This window comes from Hypomesus transpacificus, chromosome 7 (assembly GCF_021917145.1).
Source record: "Hypomesus transpacificus isolate Combined female chromosome 7, fHypTra1, whole genome shotgun sequence".
NCBI classification, from domain to species: domain Eukaryota; kingdom Metazoa; phylum Chordata; class Actinopteri; order Osmeriformes; family Osmeridae; genus Hypomesus; species Hypomesus transpacificus.
The window spans coordinates 9,291,986-9,315,899 of record NC_061066.1 but is presented as its reverse complement, the minus strand read 5'-3'; the positions used below and the strand labels follow the sequence as shown (position 1 = coordinate 9,315,899).

Sequence of the window (23,914 nt, the reverse complement as noted above, 5' to 3'; positions counted from 1 at the left end):
GCGTCGTGCCTAACAACTCCCCTTACCTGTTCTAAAATCAGCATAAACCACGGCCTCTTGGGGCTTATTGCTTAATTAGATTTATGAATAGTGACCTAATAATATAGCATAGGATTGTGATTGTCCTAGTGTAGTTTGTTCAGCTTTATGACATCACTATTTTCTTGTCATCTGTACTGATTCCAACCTTTGGATTTGGTTGTTTCTGTCAACCAATTGTTGCAGTAAAGTTCAACCGTAACAAGATGGGTGTTGTAACTCCACCGTGTAGGGCGGTTTGGTGTCATCAGGTGAGAAGAGCGGAGCATCCTCCCGTCATCCCTGCAGCGTCAGGATCTGCATGGTGTCGTTTTACACCGCCTATGGTGAGGAAGGTCACAGTATAGAGTTAGTTACACTGGTATTTGACCTGCAAATTTGACTGATATTGCATATGCTGGCACGATTTCTGGTATGATGACTAATCACTTGAATATAAAACGAAATAGTATTCTGATTCACGACAACAAATTAAGTTATGCCCCGTGACGTCTCTTATGTGCACATACCGGTTTGCACTTGATAGTTCCACACCATGTAATTATATACTTTAAGACTCCGAATGTGAGGATTTTGTAAATCTTATACCAGAGTAAAGTGTGGTGAGACAAGTTGTATAAAAACATTGATGCTTTACTCTTTGTAGGAGAGCGTGTATCCAATAACATCCGCGACCTGTTTACTGTGACGCGTCAGGGTGTGTCCCCAATTAGCACAGTAGTGCAGGTTAGCATCAGAGCAGATTCACTAGTCTACCCTGCTTCCAACAGGTGAGTTCATAGCGTTGTGAATGCATGTCGAAGACATACGTTAACAATACTTACGTTCTAGTTGCTCAGTTCGATACATTTGCTGTCGTTTTATTATTTGTACAAACATTTTTCAATGTTTTTCAAAATGTGATACAGGCCATTTGAATGTGATGCCAGTTTTTCATAACAATAGAGAAGTCGCCTGTGAGTTTCAGGGCTAGGCTAATTATTTAACTTTTAAAAGGACAATTACGAAATTTTCTAATTTCATATAATTCTAGATCTATTTTTTAAACTTGTGTGTATTGTTGTTAACCCAATGTGAAAGCGTCAACTGTAAGCTACTTAATAAATAAGCCCATTACCAACCATTTTTCTGGGAGGTATTAGTATCATATGAATGTTTTGAGATCACTACTGTATCGCCTTTGTCTCAGCTACAAAAGCAACATGTTGGAATTGCTGTGGACTCGTAGTAATGTCTATACTTTTGTTATGACTTCTTATACTGAATACTCTGCACAATGTTAAATACTCTGGTATAGTTATACCATACACACTTTATTGAACCAACACTTGCGCTCAGTGGAACTCTGTTAGAACATCGAGGCGGAGCCCGAAGTTCTGTTTGCTTCCCGTTTCTTAGAAACAGAGTTCCGTTCATCCCACCTGCGGTGGGTGTGTGGTTGCCACCAGTACCTGGATGAAATATAGCAATAAGAACCATAGCCTTATGTTTGTTTGACTTCATATTCTCTTTGACCAAAAGTGCTCTGACTTGGTTTACTGAAGAGAGGAGACCAACTGAAGGATTAGTATGCCTCCTCACAGACATCATCATCATCACCACCATCATCAACACCACCAGGGCCAAAGCCGGCAGTACGTATTCCCTTTGACCTAATCCCACACTCATCCCTCTCCACATCCTCCACTCATCCCTCTCCACATCCTCCACTCATCCCTCTCTTCACTTCACTCATCCCTCTCCACATCCTCCACTCATCCCTCTCCACATCCTTCACTCATCCCTCTCCTCATCCTCCACTCATCCCTTTCCACATCCTCCACTCATCCCTCTCCACATCCTCCACTCATCCCTCTCCACATCCTCCACTCATCCCTCTCCACATCCTTCACTCATCCCTCTCCACATCCTCCACTCATCCCTCTCCACATCCTCCACTCATCCCTCTCCACATCCTCCACTCATCCCTCTCCACATCCTCCACTCATCCCTCTCCACATCCTTCACTCATCCCTCTCCACATCCTCCACTCATCCCTCTCCACATCCTCCACTCATCCCTCTCCACATCCTCCACTCATCCCTCTCCACATCCTCCACTCATCCCTCTCCACATCCTCCACTCATCCCTCTCCACATCCTCCACTCATCCCTCTCCACATCCTCCACTCATCCCTCTCTTCACTTCACTCATCCCTCTCCACATCCTCCACTCATCCCTCTCTTCACTTCACTCATCCCTCTCCACATCCTCCACTCATCCCTCTCTTCACTTCACTCATCCCTCTCCACATCCTCCACTCATCCCTCTCCACATCCTCCACTCATCCCTCTCCACATCCTCCACTCATCCCTCTCCACATCCTCCACTCATCCCTCTCTTCACTTCACTCATCCCTCTCCACATCCTCCACTCATCCCTCTCCACATCCTCCACTCATCCCTCTCTTCACTTCACTCATCCCTCTCCACATCCTCCACTCATCCCTCTCTTCACTTCACTCATCCCTCTCCACATCCTCCACTCATCCCTCTCCACATCCTCCACTCATCCCTCTCCACATCCTCCACTCATCCCTCTCTTCACTTCACTCATCCCTCTCCACATCCTCCACTTATTCCTCTCTTCACTTCACTCATCCCTCATCCAATTTCATCTGTTCCCTCTCATCTGTGTGCTACACATGGTGAACAACAAAGTACATCTATGAACAACTGTTCCACCTTACATCCTTCCTCGCCCTCAGCCATCTACATATGTCCACATATGGTGTTATGGAACACTGTCAAGACCAATCACAGTTCTCTCTTCCCTCTCTGTTCATCACAGACCAATCACAGCTCTCCCTTCCCTCTCTGTTCATCACAGACCAATCACAGCTCTCCTTTCCCTCTCTGTTTCTCTCTCGGTAGCCATACCAGCCATGGCAGCAGACACAAACCCAGCGAGCTGTTCTCCAACCCTGCCTTCTCTTACTACCCCGACGAGGAGCTCGTCCACTTCTACCCCTGGACCTCCCCTCCTGGTGTGATGAAGATCATGTCCATCATCATCATCATCCTGTGCGTGGGCATCTTTGCCTGCGTAGCCTCCACTCTGGCTTGGGATTACGACATGAGCATGATGGGCCTCTCTGGTGGGATTGGGGCGGGAATGGGGGGGGGGTCGTATGGGGGGTCCTACGGGGGGGGCATGGGAGGCATGGGGGGCATGGGAGGCATGGGGGGCAGCGGAGGCTACGGGGGGGGGACCTACACAGACCCGCTGGCAGGCAAGGCCTTCATCATCGCCATCTCTGCCATCACCTTCCTGGCTGTTCTCGTCATCTTCATCCTGGTGGTGTCCAGACAGAACACGTCTCGCTCACCCTCCTTCTACCTGGCAGCCGTCATCATCAGCGGCATCCTGGCCGGCCTGATGATCATCGCCACCATCGTCTACCTGGTGGCCATCAACCCCACCGCCCAGACCTCCAGCTCCGGCAATTTCAACCAGATCATGCAGCTGTGTGCCCAGTACCAGAACCAGAACCAGGCCAGCGGCATCTTCCTCAACCAGTACCTGTACCACTACTGCGTGGTGGAACCACAGGAGGTGAGCCTGCTAGTCACCCTAACCACAGGAGGTGAGCCTGCTAGTCACCCTAACCACAGGAGGTGAGCCTGCTAGTCACCCTAACCACAGGAGGTGAGCCTGCTAGTCACCCTAACCACAGGAGGTGAGCCTGCTAGTCACCCAAACCACAGGAGGTGAGCCTGCTAGTCACCCTAACCACAGGAGGTGAGCCTGCTAGTCACCCTAACCACAGGAGGTGAGCCTGCTAGTCACCCTAACCACAGGAGGTGAGCCTGCTAGTCACCCAAACCCTTCCTGCAGGAAGCAGGAAGCTCACTAACCCTCACTCTCTAACTCTCACTGTGTTATGTTTTATACTTAAGTTATAATTTTATTATGATTATGAACTTTCACTGCTGTCTGCTGCTGTGATGTGTCGCTGTCTGAGCTCACATACTCTGGAGGACTCTGTTCAACGTGTCACATCACCACTCTAACCCTAAACCATCAGCTGTGTGTTGCATATATGTTAGTAGTATTAGGAATGAGTTGTAAAACATCCTCTTTATGAATTAATACCATTTACCATGTCTGGGGTTTTAAGCCAAAAAATAACAACTTATATTTTGTATTCTGGTTGCCATGGTACTCTAACCCCAACCTGTACCCTAGGCCATCGCTGTGGTGATGGGGGTGCTGGTGTTCGTGGGCCTGATCATCCTGCTGGTCTTTGCTCTGAAGACGCGGCAGAAGATCCGGCGCTGGGGCATAGAGCGCATCCTGTGGGAGGAGCCTAAGGCGCTCAGCGGAGGTGTGCCACACACCATTGGAGAGTGGGTACGAGGCCTCCCTTCACCTGGGGACATGGGGGGGGTGTGTGTGTGTGTGTGCATGCTAGTGTATGGGTTGTCTGTTCATATTGGGGGTAGAGCAGTGATTTATTAGCACTACATGGCATTTGTTAGTTGGGGAAATTGGAATATTGAGATAAGAAACTTTGAACATGTCTAACCTTTTCATGACATGTTTTCATTTTATTGTCCTCTTTTTATGCCATAAACATTCCAGAAACTAATCAAGTGACGACTGTTAGGGTTTACACTGGCTCACAGGCAACCTTACTGCGTGGTTCACCCACTTCAACAGGTGTGTGTGTATAGAGCAGGAAGAGAGGAGTTTCATGTCCAGTTTCTGGGCGTGGCTTCCCCAGGCTCTTTGTGTCTTTCTTAGAATAGCTGGAAAACAAATGATCAAATTCTTAAAACTTATTTCAAACTCTTAATCAAAACATGTTTAGTAGGCTGTTTACTTGTCGCTAAGTCTCCATTAGGCTGATACTTCCTGTAAAACAGTGCTTTCAGTTTAAGTTAGTTTACATTTGTGTTTGAAATTGAATTATTTTTGTTATTTTTGCTCAAGGAAGGTGAACTTTTCTGTAATTGCTTACATAATTAAAGATTTTGATAGCGTCAATTGGGTGTCTCCCACGACAACTGGCTGTGGTTGTGATAGTATCCGAGGTATTCTGCACAGGTGGAAGTGGAGGAACCGGTTGCGCATGGCCTAACCGGTTGGCCCTGGCCTAACCCAGGCTGCTGGAAGAGTGCTACCAGGCTGTTTACTACAAACAATGTTCTTCCACCATGAGATAGGTGGAAGGGATGACTTTAGGATCATGCAAACATTACATTTGAATAAGAACATTCAGCACATGAGAGGAAGGGAAGAACATAGTTGAAGTCTTGTTTCCAGATGTTGCTTTGATCTTGTATGGGCTTTTGATGGTCAGCACGTAAAAATAATTTTGACATTGTCTTTATTTGGACACCAAATCCATCAAAGTAATATAGTTATAATCACTACTTTAACACAGTAAACTTGTGTATAGCAGCATTGGTGACTGAGTGGTGGTGTTGTGCTGACAACCTCTATTTCCTTCCTCGTGACCTTGTCTCCTACCACCTTCCTCATGACCTTATCTCCTCTCTCCTTCCCCCATGACCTTATCTCCTCTCTCCTTCCCCCATGACCTTATCTCCTCTCTCCTTCCCCCATGACCTTATCTTCTCTCTCCTTCCCCCATGACCTTATCTCCTCTCTCCTTCCCCCGTGACCTTATCTTCTCTCTCCTTCCCCCATGACCTTATCTCCTCTCTCCTTCCCCCGTGACCTTATCTCCTCTCTCCTTCCCCCATGACCTTATCTTCTCTCTCCTTCCCCCGTGACCTTATCTCCTCTCTCCTTCCCCCGTGACCTTATCTCCTCTCTCCTTCCCCCATGACCTTATCTCCTCTCTCCTTCCCCCATGACCTTATCTCCTCTCTCCTTCCCCCATGACCTTATCTTCTCTCTCCTTCCCCCATGACCTTATCTCCTCTCTCCTTCCCCCGTGACCTTATCTTCTCTCTCCTTCCCCCATGACCTTATCTCCTCTCTCCTTCCCCAGGTAAACAACGTCTCAGGCTCCCCGGACGTCTTGGTCAGTGATGCCAACAAGCTGGTGAGGGGCTCCAGGGACTACCTGGACCAGCTGCCCCAGTACTCCAGCAAGCCCTTGTACCTTCCTGGGTAAGGCTGCAGATCAAGCCCTTGTACCTTCCTGGGTAAGGCTGCAGATCTGCCTGGTGGAGAACCGCAAACAAACATTTCGATTTTTCTTTCTGCAGAATAAACTAGTGACAGGTGTCTGTCCTGGGTCGTCCCCCCCTCGTGTATCTACCAGCCAAAGTGAAAGTATTTCCTAAACAGTGAAAATCACTTCCTGTGGTTAGAGAAGGACAGTTTAGGCACTAGAGTACATATTAACAACCTTTGAATAACTTACAATTCAAGTAAACATACATATTCTAAAACTGGTTGTTCCCATCCTTGATTGTGATTGGCTATATCGCTAAAACACGGCCTCTTGGGGCTTACTGCTTAATTCGAAACATGTTAAACAAATGCACACTCTGGAAGGGTGGAGTTCTGACTCCAGAGTTGTAGACAGTGGAATCTGGAGAATGCTGTGTGGCACAGTCTCATGTGTATTTTGAACGAGTCACTTTCCTATCACTTGTTCAGGACCAGCCTGTTTCTAAGACAAAGAATGACAAAACAAAAAGCTTTTGTCTTTGTTTGAAGCTTGAATCTTGTGCTTCTTGTTTCACAACCCTCCATTAAGTTTCAATAAGTGTGTGCAGTATACAAAAAAACATTGCTAAAATACAGTGATGAGGAAAATAGGAAATTAAATTACTTGGAAAAACCTGTTATATAAGTATATATCCAATCATATGTCAGAAGTGTTGATTAGGGCGAAATCTGCATGTGTAGACCATAATGAATGTTGTTGGTCGTGTGACATCACCAGCTCTGTGTTGCTCTGTGTGACATCACCAACTCTGTGTTGCTCTGTGTGACATCACCAGCTCGGTGTTGGTCTGTGTGTCTAGTGACTCTGACATCACCAGCTCTGTGTTGGTCTGTGTGACATCACCAACTCTGTGACATCATCAGCTCTGTTGGTTTGTGTGACATCACCAGCTCGGTGTTGGTCTGTGTGTCTAGTGACTCTGACATCACCAGCTCTGTGTTGGCCTGTGTGACATCACCAACTCTGTGACATCATCAACTCTGTTGGTCTGTGTGACATCACCTGCTCTGTTTCTCTGTGTGACATCAGCAGCTCTGTGTGACTTCACCAACTCTAGGTGACATCACCAGCTCTGTTGGTCTGTGACATCACCGGCTCTGTGTTGGTCTGTGTGACATCACCAACTCTGTGACATCAGCAGCTCTGTGTTGGTCTGTGTGTCTAGAGACTCTGACATCACCAGCTCTGTGGCCGTCCAGCTGCGAGACCAGGACGGAGCTGACTCTGCTGATGAGCTGGACCATGTGGACTTCAGCTCGTGAGTACTTGACCCTGAGGACTGCTGTGCTAGAGATGAGCTATCCAGCTAGAGTTTGAAAGGATATAAAAATAGAAAGGATTCTCTGACGCCCTCCTCCTTTCTTCTCTTCTCTCCACCCCCCCTCTCCTCTCCCCTCCCCCCTCCTCTCCCCTCCCCTCCTCCCCCCATCTCCCTTCCTCTCCCCCCCCTCTCTCCTCTACTCCCCCCTTCCCCCCCTCTCCTCCTCCCCCCCTCCACCCCCCTTCTCCTCTCCTCAGGGAGTTTCCCCCCATTATGAGTGAGCAGCAGCGTTTGGACTACAAGCATGAGTTTGAGCAGGAGCACCAGGAGTACCGTGACCTGCAGGCAGAGCTGGACCGCATCAACCTGGGCCTGGCCGGCCTGGACCGGGACCTGGGCCGGCATGCCCCGGGCAGCCCGCACTTCCTGGTGAGGACCTGGAGTGTGTGTGGGGGGGTGCACGCTAGAAAGACGTAGTGTACAGTAACGGCACCATTATTAGAACAGTTCTCAGACGATCTGATTCCAGATATTCCCTCATCACCTATTATGTTTGCAAACAGGATGCTATGGAAGAATACACAAGATTGAAGAATTTGAAAAAGGTACATTAGTTCTGTGTTGAAAAGTGTTGTCCCATCTGTAACAGATATTCATTTTAAAACCATGCCACGTGTCGTTATCCAGTCCCCAGACTACCAGCTGAAGAAGAAGAGGTGCAAACACCTGAGATCCAAACTGTCCCACATCAAGAGGAAGATCAGCGAGTACGACCGCAGGTCATGAACTCTGACCCCTGACCCCTTGGACTCTATAGGCCCTCTGTTTTAATATATCCAATCAGAGCAGAGAAATCCCAGTGTCATATAATTGAATTTTATCTGAAGATGATCAAGAACGTATTACATCCTTTTAATCTATTCAACCCTCTCAGATTTGTGATTTCTTCAGTGAAGGACAGCATGGATGGTATTAAAGATTGAAGCAGGGTTAGGGTTAGGGTTAAAAGCTAATCCGTTTTTTCAGGCAGACCAGTCATTTGCTTTTTGACGGGTGATATTGAAACAGCTAAGATGGTGATTTTGAAACAGCTAAAATGGTGATATTGAAACAGCTAAGATGGTGATATTGAAACAGCTAAGATGAGTGGACATGAAAGGTCTTTTATAACGTTTTACTCTGCAGATGAAGACACAAAGGGGAGAATTATGTGAATGTTTGGTTGAAGTTTCTTTAATATATTTACCTTTCTTTAATAAATAAAAAGCTGGAGCTTTTTAAACTCAGGTTTCAGAATATTAAACATCCAGAGATATTTTCTTGAAAAGTTTTCTGGATCAACAAGTCCAGTATATTCAAGGCATGACACTGCTAAGTTCTTAGGCCGTTGGATTTCTAATTATTACGAAATACTTTTAAGTTGATATTATTGGTGAATCAGCCAAGAGTTGTTCTGTATTTTTTGTAAAGATTTTATATGGCTTACTTTTTCTTATTTTAACCTATGTTAATTAGTCAGACAAATTAATTTTGTTTTTTGTGAAACTTTTCAGACCTGGCTGGCCACCAGTAATTTTTACAATTACTTGTATACGTTCAAAAACTATTATACACTCCAATGAATTATTCTATCGAAAGTAACTCGAATACATATTCAAACATACAGTTTCGGAAATGGCTCCAAAGTGGTTTTTATATTGACTTTTCAACATGTGTAGCAGTGTAACTCAAATAAACTCACTTGTGATTGCCTTGTCGTTTGTTTAATTGTGACGATGTGAATAAGTTGTAAGGCCTATGTTAAGTTGTCTAACTATAATTACTGGAATCTGTGTGCATTTGGGTCTTCTCGCCTACCAGCCTTGTATCAAGTTGAAATGGGGCAGGTGTAGGGCTCAGACCCAAGAGCGGGTGTTCACGGGTGGCTACACTGTTACTATCTCTGTGGACTATTGTGGACTAACACAGATCGCAGGTGAGTGCGATCTATTTTGTTGAGTCTACGGACATTTGTGTGCTTGGAACTGTGCTCTTCGTTTTTGCAGATCATTGGGTTAGGGTTAGTATTTTGGACTAGATATGGTTCCTTAATCTGCCAGGCGTTCTTCAGTCGTCTCGTCTTTCTCATTCCTCCTATAAGTCTGTGTGGATAAGGTTAACCCTATAAGTCTGTCTTGATTGTTTGGTGCAAATAATGTGTCTTGCTTTGTGCTTTTACAATTGTTATCCCTATGCTACTAATGCCCTCCTTTGTTTAACCTGCTAGTTTTTGTTGTTTCTTCTGTATGTTGTACTGCTGTGGTTGTGGCGTTGAGCTTTTTAACTAGATTTTTCTTCCTCAGCCCCCTTCCCCTCTCCCTCTAAAAGCTGTACTTTTTGCCAGACCATCACTGTAAATAAGAATTTGTTCTTAATGATTCTGCCTGGTTAAATAAAGGTTATAAAATAAAAAATATTATTAAGAGTCACTGAACAAGTTAAATGCAAAACTCACAAGTAAATTTGCAGCGAAAAGCCAATGTGATTTAGAAGCAATGCAAGACTTGTGCTTTGAACTAAACACCATTGTGTATTCCCTAATCAACAAATATTTGTGCTACTGTCTTTTTTTTATACACTTGCACCATTTCCAGGATTACCCAAATTAAAACATTAAATACAAATTGCAAAGCAACAGAAATCTATTTTATTTCATTCTTAATTGTGAAGTTCTTACCTTAATCATTGTATACAGTTCTACTATACAAAACTACTTAAACTCAGCAATTCACTGAAATATCTCCCAACTGTAACCAACAAAACCCCTCTTAAACTGACGCATGGTGATGAGACCCTTTACGTAGAGCTAAATTAGTTGTGATATTTTAAATGTCTAAAGCAGAAGAATAATGAGTATGATGTGTTCTACATTAGCCTTCTAGAAGTGGATTTGTCTGCAACTGCAAAACATTTTAACCAAATAATGTTTGTCTGTATACGGATGTAGCTATACAATGACTGTTACATCTAGAAGAAGTTCACACTTCAGACCTCAATGTAACTTCCTTTTTACTCCCTGTTTACAACTGAGGCAAATACAGGAAGTGATGACAACAACAGAAGCAAAGACCTCATTGCATTCAGTAAGTCATATTTACATTTTACATTGAGTCATATGCATCTTTACTACTGTAATTAATGAATAAATGCTTTTTAGTCATGTATACTCTGTGTTTTAACAGAAATGCCTGTACGCCAGTCTTTACACCAGATAAGATAACACTTTAACCCGTGTGTGTATGTTCCCCCTTCACAAAATCAGGGTTGTTCCTGTGGCATCTCCTCCAGGTCTAGATGTTATCCGCAGGTGGACATCTCCAGGTCTAGTTGTGGTCCTTCATCCACTGTTCCACCCACTGTGTGATCTTCTCCAGGTTACGCTCCATATCCTCAGGATCGTTGCTTGGCAGCTGGTGGACGATCTCCTGGTCGTAGGCCTCCATGGCCTCCTCGTAGATGCTCTGGAAGATCTCACACTGCACGTTGTCCTGCAGCTTCTTCCCTGTGTAGCCCCTAAAACCACATCAGCCACACTTAGCCCTGCAGCACGACCACATCAGCCACACTTAGCCCTGCAGCACGACCACATCAGCCACACTTGGCCCTGCAGCACGACCACATCAGCCACACTTAGCCCTGCAGCACGACCACATAAACCGCCCTGCAGCCCGACCACATAAACCACACTTAGCCCTGCAGCCCGACCACATCAGCCACACTTAGCCCTGCAGCCCGACCACATAAACCACACTTGGCCCTGCAGCACGACCACATCAGCCACACTTAGCCCTGCAGCACGACCACATCAGCCAAACTTAGCCCTGCAGCACGACCACATCAGCCACACTTAGCCCTGCAGCCCGACCACATCAGCCACACTTAGCCCTGCAGCCCGACCACATCAGCCACACTTAGCCCTGCAGCCCGACCACATCAGCCACACTTAGCCCTGCAGCCCGACCACATCAGCCACACTTAGCCCTGCAGCACGACCACACTGGAGGTGAGCTGACCTGCTCTCTAGACGGCTGTAGAGGTTAGTGTTGTCAGTGCGGAGCACGAATACGATGTGGAACCAGCGCTCTGGGAAGAAATCACATCCATGGTAGTCCACGATCACCCCTCCGTCTGACATCTTGTCCTCCAGCTCATCCACCACCTGCAACGGGAGCACAGCTGACATGCTGACACCATCATCTAAAGTCACATACTCAGTAGTATAGTCAATACTGCAAAGCAGATCATCAAGGTAGATGTGCACAGTTCTAACAGTATTTAGTGGTTGGTCTCAGCCAACAATGACATTTCCCATCACTGAGAAGACAGTGAAGCACAACAAAGCAAGTCAGCATTGTAGCTCACTACATAGAGTGGTAAGTCCCCATACCCTCATCCAGCCATTACTCACCCTGTCCTCATCCAGCACCGGACACTGATACTCTTCATCAAAACCATCAAACAGCTGGCCTGAAAACACAGACATCATCCTTACAATCACCATCTGATGTCCGCTTTGTCCTAAAACATTGCTGTATTGACAGAAACTCCGAACATGCGTGTAATCCGCTTGCTGCGTCATATGACGCCACTCTGGGCTGGGGGTGAGTTTAGAGAACACCTGGACAGAGTATTAAGCCTCAGTGAACGGCAGAAAGCTATTGTACAACCAAGCCCTGCGTGGTGTTGACTAATGACTCCAACCTCTAAGCATACTACGCTGTAGACTACTTGTGTTTGTAACGGACCTTCTTTAGCCAGATCGCCCACGTTGACGTACGCCAGTCCTGTTCGCTGCGCGAGCTCTTTTCCAAGGGTGGTCTTCCCCACTCCTGGGGTGCCTGTTAAGAGCAAACCCCATCATCATCATCTTCCTCACACAGCGTGTCCAAACAATCTAGTTTCCTATTCGTGGTTCTATAGCGGCACATGGCATTGGGAAAGTTCGGTGCATTACATTCATACGGCTTTAAACATTTTTCAACACATTAAAAATACATCTCCTTGAAAGCTGTGGAATACGTTTTCAATGTTACCAAAAGGTGTTGCCTACCTGTCAGAAGAATGTTAGGTCTTACCATAATTTTCATTTTAGCGAAAAGCTTGGTTACTACACGTGACTACCCGGGTACCAAGGAACTTGATGTTCTCTTAACTAGTTAGTTTTCAGTATATTTTAAGATAAATGTTAAGCTAGTATTGTTTGCTATATGTAACTCAGTGGATTACCTCAATGTAAGACCAAAATCCTAACTAGCTACCAAAGTAATGTGTATAGTTTGTTCAACACACACGCATGCGAGTAATTACAAGGCTCTGTTGTGAACGTTGTGAACGCAATCTGACGTCAGTTTTACGCGCCACCTTTAGAGAAGGACCTCATGTTTTAAAGGGATATTTCATATTTTCATCAGTGCAACTGACGGTTGTTCGCTTAACACCATGAGACTAGCTACTCTGATTCGGTTCTAAGTTGTAAAAAAAAGTGTTATAGAAAGGAAACACCACATAGGATGGTTTGAAAAAGAGGTAGCGACGCTGTTGTATGCATAGTGCATGTTTTTTAGAGAGCTAACTAATCATAAATCAGCACAAGCCTACTAGCCAAAGTAAATTAGGTAAAGTTAGCTAATGTTACTGTACAGCAGTGACTGCAAGCTAGCTATCACAATGTAGCTATCTTTAAATGTTGCTGTTAAATATGTTTAGATCTGATGCAGACAAGCTCTGTAGTTAACATGTAAATTATGGGCTGCAATGACCCTGGTTTTTGTAATTGGTCACCTGGCAGTGGCAGTCTAGCTAGCTAGTTGGGTAACCGATTCATTGTCCTACTTTGCAAGACATTTGAATGTGTTAATGTGTGGTGCCATTGATCACATTTTGTTTCGATTAATTTACGCTAGCAAAAGTTCACCTTCCTGCGTCTTGCACTGACAGCTGAGCTTGTATAGATGTGAAGCACCGCAGTTTATCATGTCAAAGCTATCACTGGGAGGAAAAGGACCCCCCAGCAAAGTGAGTATGACGTTCCCATTATACCACGTTGTTTGGGAGGATTAGAGGACGGAGGGAGAGACACAATCTTTGGATTCCAGCCTCAATATCATTCAAAGTTATACTTAAGTTGTAAACAAAGTTCAGCTTCCCAGGTGTTGAAAGGTGTGAAATGTACCCTCCACCGCTCTACCTCACCTCCCCCTCCACCCCCTCCACTCTACCCTGCTACCTCACCTCCCCCTCCACTCTACCCTGCTACCTCACCTCCACCCCCTCCATTCTACCCTGCTACCTCACCTCCCCCTCCACCCCCTCCACTCTACCCTGCTACCACACTTCCCCCTCCCCCTACCTCCCCCTTACCCCTGCAGCTGAACCGCTGGGTGGAGCCGTCGTTTGGGGGCCTGTGTGGGGGCCTCCCCGCCCCCCCAGGCAGCAGCAGAGCAGAGTCAGGGCGGAGCGTGAAGGGCAGAGCACCCACCTCTGACCCCACAGGCAGCAAACGTCCCCGGAAGAGGAAAGTGGACCCTGTCCGCTCGGACCTCCAGACTCCAGACCCCTCCTCCAGAGACGTGGCCCCCAGGAACCAGGAGGAACCCTGGGTGGACACCCACTTCCCCAGCTCACAGGTCACATCTCATCTCTTTACTGGCTCACTTTGTTCAAACTCACCGCAGCCGCTTCGTAGAACGTAAATCTGATGTGTCCCACATCCTTAGTTTTAAAGAGGAAACTGTGAATATTGATACGATGAGACTACTAATGAAGACCCTGTCTGAAATGCATCCCTAGACTGAACTCGTGGTCCACAAAAAGAAAATTGAAGAGGTGGAGAACTGGATAAAAGCCCATGTTGATCCTAAGAGTTTCAAGGTTAGGATGTTAACATTTTTATAATAAGCAATTAATTACAAACAATTATCTTGATCCATCAGTTGTATTCTTTGGAACTCAAGCCCTTTGCGCTAATTGGCTGTTATTTAAACCTTTGATGGCACTTCCGGTCCACAGGGTGGCGCTATCCTGCTGCTGAGCGGGTCGTCGGGCTGTGGTAAAAGCACCACGGTGCGGGTGCTGGCCCAGGAGCTGGGAGTCAGCCTGCAGGAGTGGACCAACCCCCCCAGCCTGGCCCTGCACCACCCCGACGGCCACAAGCTCACCTTCGACCCACGTGAGACACACACACCTCCTCAACACTGCCAACAAGATCACTGAAGACACCCTTTATATAGAGAACCCATCTATAGCCCTAACCCTTTATATAGAGAACCCATCTATAACCCTAACCCTTTATATAGAGAACCCATCTATAACCCTAACCCTCTATATAGAGAACCCATCTATAACCCTAACCCTTTATATAGAGAACCCATCTATAACCCTAACCCTCTATATAGAGAACCCATCTATAACCCTAACCCTCTATATAGAGAACCCATCTATAACCCTAACCCTCGATATAGAGAACCCATCTATAACCCTAACCCTCTATATAGAGAACCCATCTATAATCTATATAAATGTAGCGTCACCCTGATGGTTACTAACCCTAATCCTAGTCTGTGTTCTTCTGCCACCAGACTCCAGGTTCAGTGGTTTCCATGGCAGCTCCCAGACAGGCCTGTTCCAGGAGTTCCTCCTACGAGCTGACAAGTACAGCCGTCTGCAGATGAACGGGGAGGCGGGGCCCACAGACAGGAAGCTTATACTTGTGGAGGTACCCGATTGGACGGTATCATGGAAACCCAAAGCTGTGTCCATTAAAAGCAGCTCATCATGTACCTTGCTTGTTCCTGCAGGACTTCCCCAACCAGTTCTACCGCCAACCGGCATGCCTGCACGAAGTTCTGAAGTACTGACACATTCAGGGTCTTAATACATCAGACGATTATTATATATCATCCAATTGCTTATGTTTTTATTTGCTGTTTATTTGTGTGCGTGTGTGTGTGTTCTCCAGGAGGTTTGTGAGGACAGGCAGGACAGCCCTGGTCTTCATCGTGTCGGACAGTCTGAGTGGAGACGGCAGCTCACGACTTCTCTTCCCCAAAGATCTTCTGGAGGAGCTGTCCATCTGCAGCATTAGGTCCTACACACGCACACACACTGTAAATAGTAGGGGTGGTCATCTTTTGATACCTCACAATGTGAATCGATTCTTGGGGTCACTAATCGATTAAAATCGATTCATGATTTTTTGCGATTTAAATTTTATTTTGTTTGTTGTTATTCCCCAAAAATGTTAACATGTGAATCGTTAAAAAACTAAATCATGATTCAAATGTGAATCGAGTTTTTCCACCCCTAAATAGTAGTTTGCTCACTACTATTATTTTTATGCCAACTGTAGTATTCCACAATGTTGTATACATGAAGGAGCACACACCCAGTGTGTCCTCCAGCTGTAACCCTCCAGCTGTAACCCTCCAGCTGTAACCCTCCAGCTGTAACCTTTCAGCTGTAACCCTCCAGCTGTAACCCTCCAGCTGTAACCCTTTAGCTGTAACCCTCCAGCTGTAACCTTTCAGCTGTAACCCTCCAGCTGTAACCCTCCAGCTGTAACCCTTCAGCTGTAACCCTCCAGCTGTAACCCTTTAGCTGTAACCCTCCAGCTGTAACCTTTCAGCTGTAACCCTCCAGCTGTAACCCTCCAGCTGTAACCCTCCAGCTTCCAGCTGTAACCCTCCAGCTGTAACCTTTCAGCTGTAACCCTCCAGCTGTAACCCTGTAACCCTCCAGCTGTAACCCTGAAACCCTTCAGCTGTAACCTGTAACCCTCCAGCTGTAACCCTCCAGCTGTAACCTTTCAGCTGTAACCCTTCAGCTGTAACCCTCCAGCTGTAACCCTCCATCTGAAACCCTCCAGCTGTAACCCTCCATCTGAAACCCTCCAGTTTCTAACCCTCCAGTTTCTAACCCTCTAGTTTCTAACCCTCCAGTTTCAACCCTGTGGCTCCCACCAGCATGATGAAAGTCCTGACTCGCATTGTAACCCTGGAGGCAGCAAAGGTGAGAGTGCCATGTTGCTTCTTCAACTTGGTTTGTGGTGTAAACCCATTAGTCTTTAATTTAATGAATTAACTTAATTAAGTAGGTGCGTGGTTTGTGTGCGTGGGGTGTGTGTATATGTGTGTGTGTGTGTGTGTGGGGGGTGTGTGGTGTGTGTGTGTGTGGGGGGGGGATGGGTGTGGTGTGTGTGTGGGGTGTGTGGTGTGTGTGTGGGGTGTGTGTATATGTGTGTGTGTGTGTGTGTGTGTGGGGGGGGTGGGTGTGGTGTGTGTGTGGGGTGTGGTGTGGTGTGTGTGGTGTGTGTGTGGGGTGTGTGGGGTGTGTGGTGTGTGTGTGGGGTGTGTGTATATGTGTGTGTGTGGGGTGTGTGGTGTGTGTGTGAGCAGAGCGGAGGCAGGGTGTCTGTCCCAGACAGGGCAGACCTGGAGCTGCTCTGCTCAGGAAGCTCTGGGGACGTCCGCAGTGCCATCAACAGCCTGCAGTTCTCCTCTCTCACAGGTGGGGGCGCCACACAGCAGCACATCCTGTTTACCTCCCTACAGCCAGAGACCCTTTATGGGTGGGGCAGAGCTGGGTTTAGTCTGATAGTATCTAAATAATGTTTGTGACGTCTGATCCTAACCTCAGACCAGCCCCAGGAGACAGGCCCATGGGCAGGGCAGAAGGGCAGGTCAGTGACCTCGCGGGGGAGAGCCGTTTCCACAGCAATACGGGGTAAGAGGAGGGACAGCGAGATGCAGGACCAGACCATTGGGGGGAAGGACGCCTCCCTGTTCCTCTTCAGAGCGCTGGGGAAGATCCTCTACTGCAAGAGTGAGTCATGGGTTAGGGCTAGGTGGGTTAGGGATAGGACTAGGGGGGTTAGAGCTAGGTGGTTTAGGGATAGGACTAGGGGGGTTAGAGCTAGGTGGGTTAGGGATAGGACTAGGGGGGTTAGAGCTAGGTGGGTTAGGGATAGGACTAGGGGGGTTAGAGCTAGGTGGGTTAGGGATAGGACTAGGGGGGTTAGAGCTAGGTGGGTAGTGTTGGTCAGCACTAACATGATCCTTGTGGTTCAGAAGGAGAAAGGGTTTGGAATGCAGTTAGAGTTCATGGGATAAACCTGAAAATACCAGATTTCACATTTGACAAGTTCTGACTGTTGAATTCTATTTACATACGTATCTTAGATTACATTTTATTCACTATTGAAAAAGTAAATTGTGTCTGTGATAAGGAGACATGTAGTAAGGTGTGTCTGTGATTGGCAGACATGTAGTAAATTGGGTCTGTGATTAGCAATCGTGTAGTAAGGTGTGTCTGTGATTGGCAGACATGTAGTAAGGTGTGTCTGTGATTGGCAGACGTGTAGTAAGGTGTGTCTGTGATTGGCAGACGTGTAGTAAGGTTTGTCTGTGACTAGCAGACTTGTAGTAAGGTATGTCTGTGATTAGCAGACGTGTAGTAAGGTGTGTCTGTGATTGGCAGACATGTAGTAAGGTGTGTCTGTGATTGGCAGACGTGTAATAAGGTGTGTCTGTGATTGGCAGGAGAGAGCTGGGAAGGTTCAGAAGCATCGCTTCAACCCTGCCTGCCGCCTCACCTGGCAGAGCATCACAGAGACAGGCTACTGGTGGACCCTGAGGTACACACACATACACACCCTGAGGTACACACACATACACACAGACTGAGGTAGACACACACACACCCACCCTGAGGTAGACACACACACCCTGAGGTACACACACACACACACCCTGAGGTACACACATACACACACACCCTGAGGTACACACACATACACACACTGAGGTAGACACACACACACACACCCTGAGGTACACACATACACACACCCTGAGGTACACACACACACACACACACAAACACCCTGAGGTACACACACACACACACACACAAACACCCTGAGGTACACACATACACACCCTGAGGTACACACACACACACACTCTGAGGTACACACATACACACCCTGAGGTAGACGCACACACCCTGACAGAACCCCTTGGACTCTCACAAACTTCTCAATCCATTGTAATATTTGATGTAACTTAAGTATGTTGTTAATACTCCCCTCCACTAGGGGGTGCTGGAACGCTGCCACATGTCTGGGGAGCTCTTTAACCTGTACCTGCACCAGAACTACCTGGACTTCTTCTCTGAGGTGGAGGATGTAGCTCGGGCCAGTGACTACCTGTCCCACGCTGACTTCCTGACTGCTGAGTGGAGCGTGAGTTCCTTACTCTGTCCCTGTCTATTGGTCCAATGTTCCCGCCACGGCTACATTTCTGCCGCCACTGTGTCAGAAATAGGGCTGTACAACATTTTAGGGCGTCAATCTGCCGTGATTGTTAGAGTGCATGTCGGAGAATGGCACGGACACGCGCTTCACACCGCAGTTGAGATTGCGTGTGTGCGTCTTTGAGAACTGTAAGTCGTAAAACTTATGTTGTCAGTTCATTTAAGCCTGTTATTGTATTAGTCTATAGTTCTTGCAAATTTAAATTAAGTTAACTGGTGAATTTCGTTGTTTGTATTCTTCCCCTGCCTGCGAAATTGCTCGTCTGTTGATTCGTTAGCGATTGCTGCCGTTGCTTACGTTTATCTTTTAGGTGCATTATTATGCTGAAGTAGTTTTAATTAATTAATAGTTGGTATATTGTTATTATTTGCTACAGAATGCTTAGCCTATCAAGATCAAATGAAGTAGACAGTGTACATGCTTCGAGTGGCCTACCTTTATCGATAGGCTAGGCTACTGACCATTTACAATAAGTTGGTACATCAATTATGAATTGGCAGCATTTATGCCATTTACAACATACTTCATGAGTGTAAGGTGTATTTAAGTAGGCTAACTTTATTTCATTAGGGGAAATAGGACGAAAATATGTGCAACATTACATTAGCTATTAGGGGGGGGTGAGACCTGCCCCCACTGCAACAAAAAAAAACCTAGAGGAAACACTGAAGTCCTGTCTGTAGGTCCTGTCTATAGGTCCTGTCTATAGGTCTTGTCTATAGGTCTTGACCCTGTCTATAGGTCCTGTCTATAGGTCCTGTCTATAGGTCCTGTCTATAGGTCCTGTCTATAGGTCCTGTCTATAGGTCCTGTCTATAGGTCTTGACCCTGTCTATAGGTCCTGACCCTGTCTATAGTTTTACAATTACTTGGTTAAGGTCACATGACCAATGGTTTTTACGGTGTAAAGAATATAGAACCATATCCAAGTGACAGTATTCACCAACTCCCAGCTGACCTCATGAGTGTTTGTGCTCCATGTGTTAATGGAAGGATTGTGCTGTTGTGTTTAGTCCCGGAGCACCCTGGGGGCGTATGCCTCGTCTGTGGCCACCAGGGGGCTCCTGCACACCAACAACGCCCATGTCTCTGCACGCTTCAGACCACTGCACAAACCCCACTGGCTGCAGGTCAACAAGAAGGTAGGCACACACACAGGAGAGGGACACACACGCACACAGGAGAGCAACACACACAATTACACACTTTCTAGAGGACGGTGCTTACTAGAGGTGTTGAAATTAATAGAATAATCAATGCATCGCGATGCCGACATGGACGATGTTGCATCGATACAGTGGCCGACCATTATCGATTATAACGCAAACATGACGCTCGTTAATTTTCCGGGCCGCGGCATAAACATTCAAATGAAAAATAACATTCAACCCGTTCCACCTAGACCTATGATAGACTCTAGTCTCATCTGGCTCTCATTTACCTGACGTCATTCCTCGCGATTTGCATACGTGCCACAGCAAAATGGCTGAGTGTGGTTGTGAGATCGTCCTTAAAAACGTTCCAAGCGTTTTAAAACCTGAGATATGGAACTTAATTTCGGATTTTACCAACAGGCTGGGAAGCACAAACTGGATACATTGCATGCGATATGCAAAGCCTGTCACACCAAAATTAAATAAGTTGGGAACACCATCCATGCTGAGTTGCTAACAACAACACCCGCTGCGGAAAATGCTAACTCTGGGCCAGCAACTCCGAGGATTGTACAACTCGGCGGAGTGGGGAGGGTGGGTGGAGTCGTCTCATGCTGCATTCGCTTGCAGTCGGATATTAGAAATTCGCTCTCGCAAATGTCAGATGAGCCACAACTTTTCTTTGTTTTCAAAGCTGCCAACTGGGGTGGCAGCTGGGGTGGCAAGGCTATTGTTAGGGTGGCAGTTGCCACCCCATGCCACCCCGGTAGATCCGCCCCTGCACGTTAGTCGGTCTTTAAGCATGGCATGTCGTCACAGCGTTTTGTCAATAATTAATATAGAAAAAAGTTATATAGAAAACTACATTATATTGAACTATACAGTATCTTAATGCATTCCGTCAAGTCCTATATGACTTTAATAGAAAAATATATTTGACGCATCGTGATGCATCGAGTAATCGAATTGAATCGCTGACATGATAATCGTAATCGAATCGGGAGATCAGTGTCGATTCACACCTCTAGTGCTTGCTGTGTGACCCAGTACACACTTGTATCTACACATGGAGATAATGATTCCCATCTCATCACGTGTGTGTGTGTGTCTCCTGTGTATGTGTGTGTGTATCTCCTGTGTGTGTGTGTGTGTGTGTGTGTATCTCCTGTGTGTGTGTGTGTGTGTGTATCTCCTGTGTATGTGTGTGTATCTCCTGTGTGTGTGTGTGTATCTCCTGTGTGTGTGTGTGTGTATCTCCTGTGTATGTGTGTGTATCTCCAGCACCAGGAGAACTGCTTGGCTGCCCAGTCTCTCTTCATCAGCTTCTGCATGACTCCTGTCAGCCTGCAGACAGAACTGCTGCCTCACCTGGCCCTACTCAGCACTCCCCTTAGGAACCCGGGTAACACTCTCACACACACACACACACATACACACACACACACACTTGGCCATGCTCAGCACTCCCCTCAGGAACCCGGGTAACACTCTCACACACACACACACACACACCCACACACACTTGGTCATGCTCAGCACTCCCCTCAGGAACCAGGGTAACACTCTCACACACACACCTAGGGGTGGGCAATATGGCCAAAATCTATCATGGTATGAGTAATTTGATATCACGGTTCAAGTGCACTTTCAATTAATGTAAGTACTTGAAGAAGTAAACTGAATAATTTTACTATGACTTACTAATATATTAAAATGTTCAGGGGCCCCTCAAACGTCTCTGATTTTGCGTCAGACCATACACACACACACACACACACACCACACACACACACACCACACATCACACACACACCTGGCCTTGCTCAGCACCCCCATGAGAAACCAGGGTAAGGCACAAAGGAAACAATGTGCATGGACTGGTCTAAGCTGCTGCATAGCCTGATCTACTTGTGTTTACCAGCCAGAGAGCTACCTGTGTTTACCAGCCAGAGAGCAACCTGTGTTTACCAGCCAGAGAGCTACCTGTGTTTACCAACCAGAGAGCTACCTGTGTTTACCAGCCAGAGAACTACCTGTGTTTACCATCCAGAGAGCTACCTGTGTTTACCAGCCAGAGAGCTACCTGTGTTTACCAGCCAGAGAGCTACCTGTGTTTACCAACCAGAGAGCTACCTGTGTTTACTAGCCAGAGAGCTACCTGTGTTTACCAGCCAGAGAGCTACCTGTGTTTACCAACCAGAGAGCTACCTGTGTTCACTAGCCAGAGCTACCTGTGTTTACCAGCCAGAGAGCTACCTGTGTTTACCAACCAGAGAGCTACCTGTGTTTACTAGCCAGAGCTACCTGTGTTTACCAGCCAGAGAGCTACCTGTGTTTACCAGCCAGAGAGCTACCTGTGTTTACCAGCCAGAGAGCTACCTGTGTTTACCAGCCAGAGAGCTACCTGTGTTTACTAGCCAGAGAGCTACCTGTGTTTACCAGCCAGAGAGCTACCTGTGTTTACCAACCAGAGAGCTACCTGTGTTTACCAGCCAGAGAGCTACCTGTGTTTACCAGCCAGAGCTACCTGTGTTTACCAGCCAGAGAGCTACCTGTGTTTACCAACCAGAGAGCTACCTGTGTTTACCAGCCAGAGAGCTACCTGTGTTTACCAGGCACAGTGGCAGCTTCAGCTCTCTAAAGGCCATGAGAATCCTCACAGTTGAAGCTGAAGTGGAACCAGTAGAACATATTTGGCCTCCAGTTTATTCAGACAAATGATGTTCAAACAAGGACCGGGTGCGTCTTATGAAAAGCACATTGATTTGCATCTGAAAGAACTCTAACCTTTAGCTAAACCCTTTCCCTGGTTGAGATCAAACTTTACTGTTAGGTTGTTCAGATATCCACATGCATCATTAGTGGCAGGGGGAGTATTGTTGTGGCTTTGTGATCTGTAATGGAGGCATTTCTCCGTCTCCTCAGCTCAGATCTCCTTCCTGGAGGATGTGGGACGCCTCCCCCTCCGCAGGGGGTCTGGAAGGTAGGTCCTCCTCACACACCATCTAGTCTGATGATAATGATGATGATGATCTGGTAGCCGTCTGCTTCTTCTGTCAGGCTGCGTCTGGAGGCGCTGACAGACAGAGACCCCGGGGAACTGCAGCTGGACAGCGATGAGGAGGGCCCAGTTTCCTCCACAGTCAACCCACCCTTGAGTAGTGTTCTTGAGGGAGCAGGAGAGCAGGATGAGCCCTCCATGGAGGTCCTGCTGCCAGACAGCCAGCCTCAGCCCTCGACCTCAGGAGCCCTGCTGGAGGATGACCTGCTCATAGAGGAGTATGACAGTGATTGACAGGGCTCGTAGTCCAATCACGGGGCTCAGAGCGGAATATGCATGGGACTGGCAGAACCCATGCTCCAATCACAAAGCCTAAAAGACTTATTGCAAAGTCACGCCCACATTGCCTTATTTCCTCATTCACTCAACGACTTGACTGACTTGGAGTACACAACACAAGGGTGTTTTGGCTCATTTAGTCTGTTATTATGTGTTTGCCATGGCAACTGCCTGTGTATTTATTGGTGTTCAGTCCTTTCTTCCAGGGGGATTTAAGCTGAACAACTCGATGTTATGTGACCTGGCTTATGTGACTTGAATATAAGTGGAATTTAAACCAACTCACATATTGAACTGATGAAGACACTGAAACATTTTGGCATTTTTATATTTGAAATTTGTTTTGCAGTCAAGTGTTTAATGTTTTACAGGAATATTTGTCTTCAGTTTATATTTAAAACCGGTTAGAAGTTGAGCCATTTTCAATTCTCCCTCTGTCAGCTGTGTAGTATTGTTTATGGCATACATGGTTAACAGTGGAGATGTTTAAAAAGCATTTTTTGTAAACAATATTAGTCTTCCATAAAAAGTGACAAATAAATATTTTGTTAAAATAAGTTTGTTGTTTTTCACCGAATAC

The 23,914-nt window shown here is 46.6% G+C and overlaps 3 protein-coding genes across 4 annotated transcripts; 2 read left to right on the top strand and 1 right to left on the bottom strand.

Annotated features, from left to right (window-relative positions):
* Positions 1 to 708: 708 nt before the first annotated feature.
* oclnb (occludin b) lies at positions 709 to 9,241 on the top strand. Its single transcript, XM_047023225.1, has 9 exons — positions 709 to 809; positions 1,561 to 1,673; positions 2,952 to 3,633; positions 4,267 to 4,431; positions 6,041 to 6,162; positions 7,395 to 7,487; positions 7,748 to 7,919; positions 8,054 to 8,095; positions 8,178 to 9,241. Exons 2-9 carry the CDS (start codon positions 1,609 to 1,611, stop codon positions 8,274 to 8,276), a joined length of 1,440 nt encoding a protein of 479 aa, XP_046879181.1. The 5' UTR covers positions 709 to 809; positions 1,561 to 1,608; the 3' UTR covers positions 8,277 to 9,241.
* Positions 9,242 to 10,153: 912 nt separating this feature from the next.
* Positions 10,154 to 12,885, bottom strand: ak6 (adenylate kinase 6). Its single transcript, XM_047023237.1, has 5 exons — positions 12,580 to 12,885; positions 12,275 to 12,367; positions 11,938 to 11,996; positions 11,543 to 11,688; positions 10,154 to 11,042 (listed from the first exon to the last, which is right to left on the bottom strand). The coding sequence occupies exons 1-5, from the start codon at positions 12,614 to 12,616 to the stop codon at positions 10,853 to 10,855; spliced, it is 525 nt and encodes a 174-aa protein (XP_046879193.1). The 5' UTR covers positions 12,617 to 12,885; the 3' UTR covers positions 10,154 to 10,852.
* A 63-nt stretch (positions 12,886 to 12,948) lies between these two features.
* rad17 (RAD17 checkpoint clamp loader component) lies at positions 12,949 to 23,884 on the top strand. 2 transcript variants are annotated; one of them, XM_047023216.1, is made up of 17 exons: positions 12,949 to 13,055; positions 13,467 to 13,544; positions 13,898 to 14,155; positions 14,319 to 14,399; positions 14,538 to 14,697; positions 15,107 to 15,243; positions 15,326 to 15,378; positions 15,487 to 15,612; positions 16,466 to 16,535; positions 16,922 to 17,033; positions 17,163 to 17,348; positions 18,065 to 18,159; positions 18,622 to 18,768; positions 19,854 to 19,982; positions 21,276 to 21,396; positions 22,920 to 22,977; positions 23,055 to 23,884. In XM_047023216.1, exons 2-17 carry the CDS (start codon positions 13,503 to 13,505, stop codon positions 23,287 to 23,289), a joined length of 2,010 nt encoding a protein of 669 aa, XP_046879172.1. In that variant the 5' UTR covers positions 12,949 to 13,055; positions 13,467 to 13,502; the 3' UTR covers positions 23,290 to 23,884. The 2 variants fall into 2 exon arrangements, with proteins under 2 accessions (XP_046879172.1, XP_046879171.1); XM_047023215.1 differs by having other exon boundaries at positions 12,950 to 13,055; positions 13,433 to 13,544.
* The last annotated feature ends 30 nt before the right edge of the window (positions 23,885 to 23,914 follow it).

What these genes read in the sequence shown, in the direction of transcription:
- rad17 (XM_047023216.1), top strand. Translation starts at nt 13,503, where the DNA reads ATGTCAAAGCTATCACTGGGAGGAAAAGGACCCCCCAGCAAA. An exon ending in CCCACTTCCCCAGCTCACAG is followed by an intron (nt 14,156 to 14,318) that starts GTCACATCTCAT and finishes ATGCATCCCTAG; the next exon opens with ACTGAACTCGTGGTCCACAA. An exon ending in GCAGTTCTCCTCTCTCACAG is followed by an intron (nt 17,034 to 17,162) that starts GTGGGGGCGCCA and finishes TCCTAACCTCAG; the next exon opens with ACCAGCCCCAGGAGACAGGC.
- ak6 (XM_047023237.1), bottom strand. Translation starts at nt 12,616, where the DNA reads ATGAAAATTATGGTAAGACCTAACATTCTTCTGACAG. An exon ending in ACCTAACATTCTTCTGACAG is followed by an intron (nt 12,368 to 12,579) that starts GTAGGCAACACC and finishes TGCTCTTAACAG; the next exon opens with GCACCCCAGGAGTGGGGAAG. An exon ending in CGGTGCTGGATGAGGACAGG is followed by an intron (nt 11,689 to 11,937) that starts GTGAGTAATGGC and finishes CTCCCGTTGCAG; the next exon opens with GTGGTGGATGAGCTGGAGGA.
- oclnb (XM_047023225.1), top strand. Translation starts at nt 1,609, where the DNA reads ATGCCTCCTCACAGACATCATCATCATCACCACCATCATCAACACCAC. An exon ending in CACCAGGGCCAAAGCCGGCA is followed by an intron (nt 1,674 to 2,951) that starts GTACGTATTCCC and finishes CTCTCTCGGTAG; the next exon opens with CCATACCAGCCATGGCAGCA. An exon ending in CACACACCATTGGAGAGTGG is followed by an intron (nt 4,432 to 6,040) that starts GTACGAGGCCTC and finishes CTCCTTCCCCAG; the next exon opens with GTAAACAACGTCTCAGGCTC.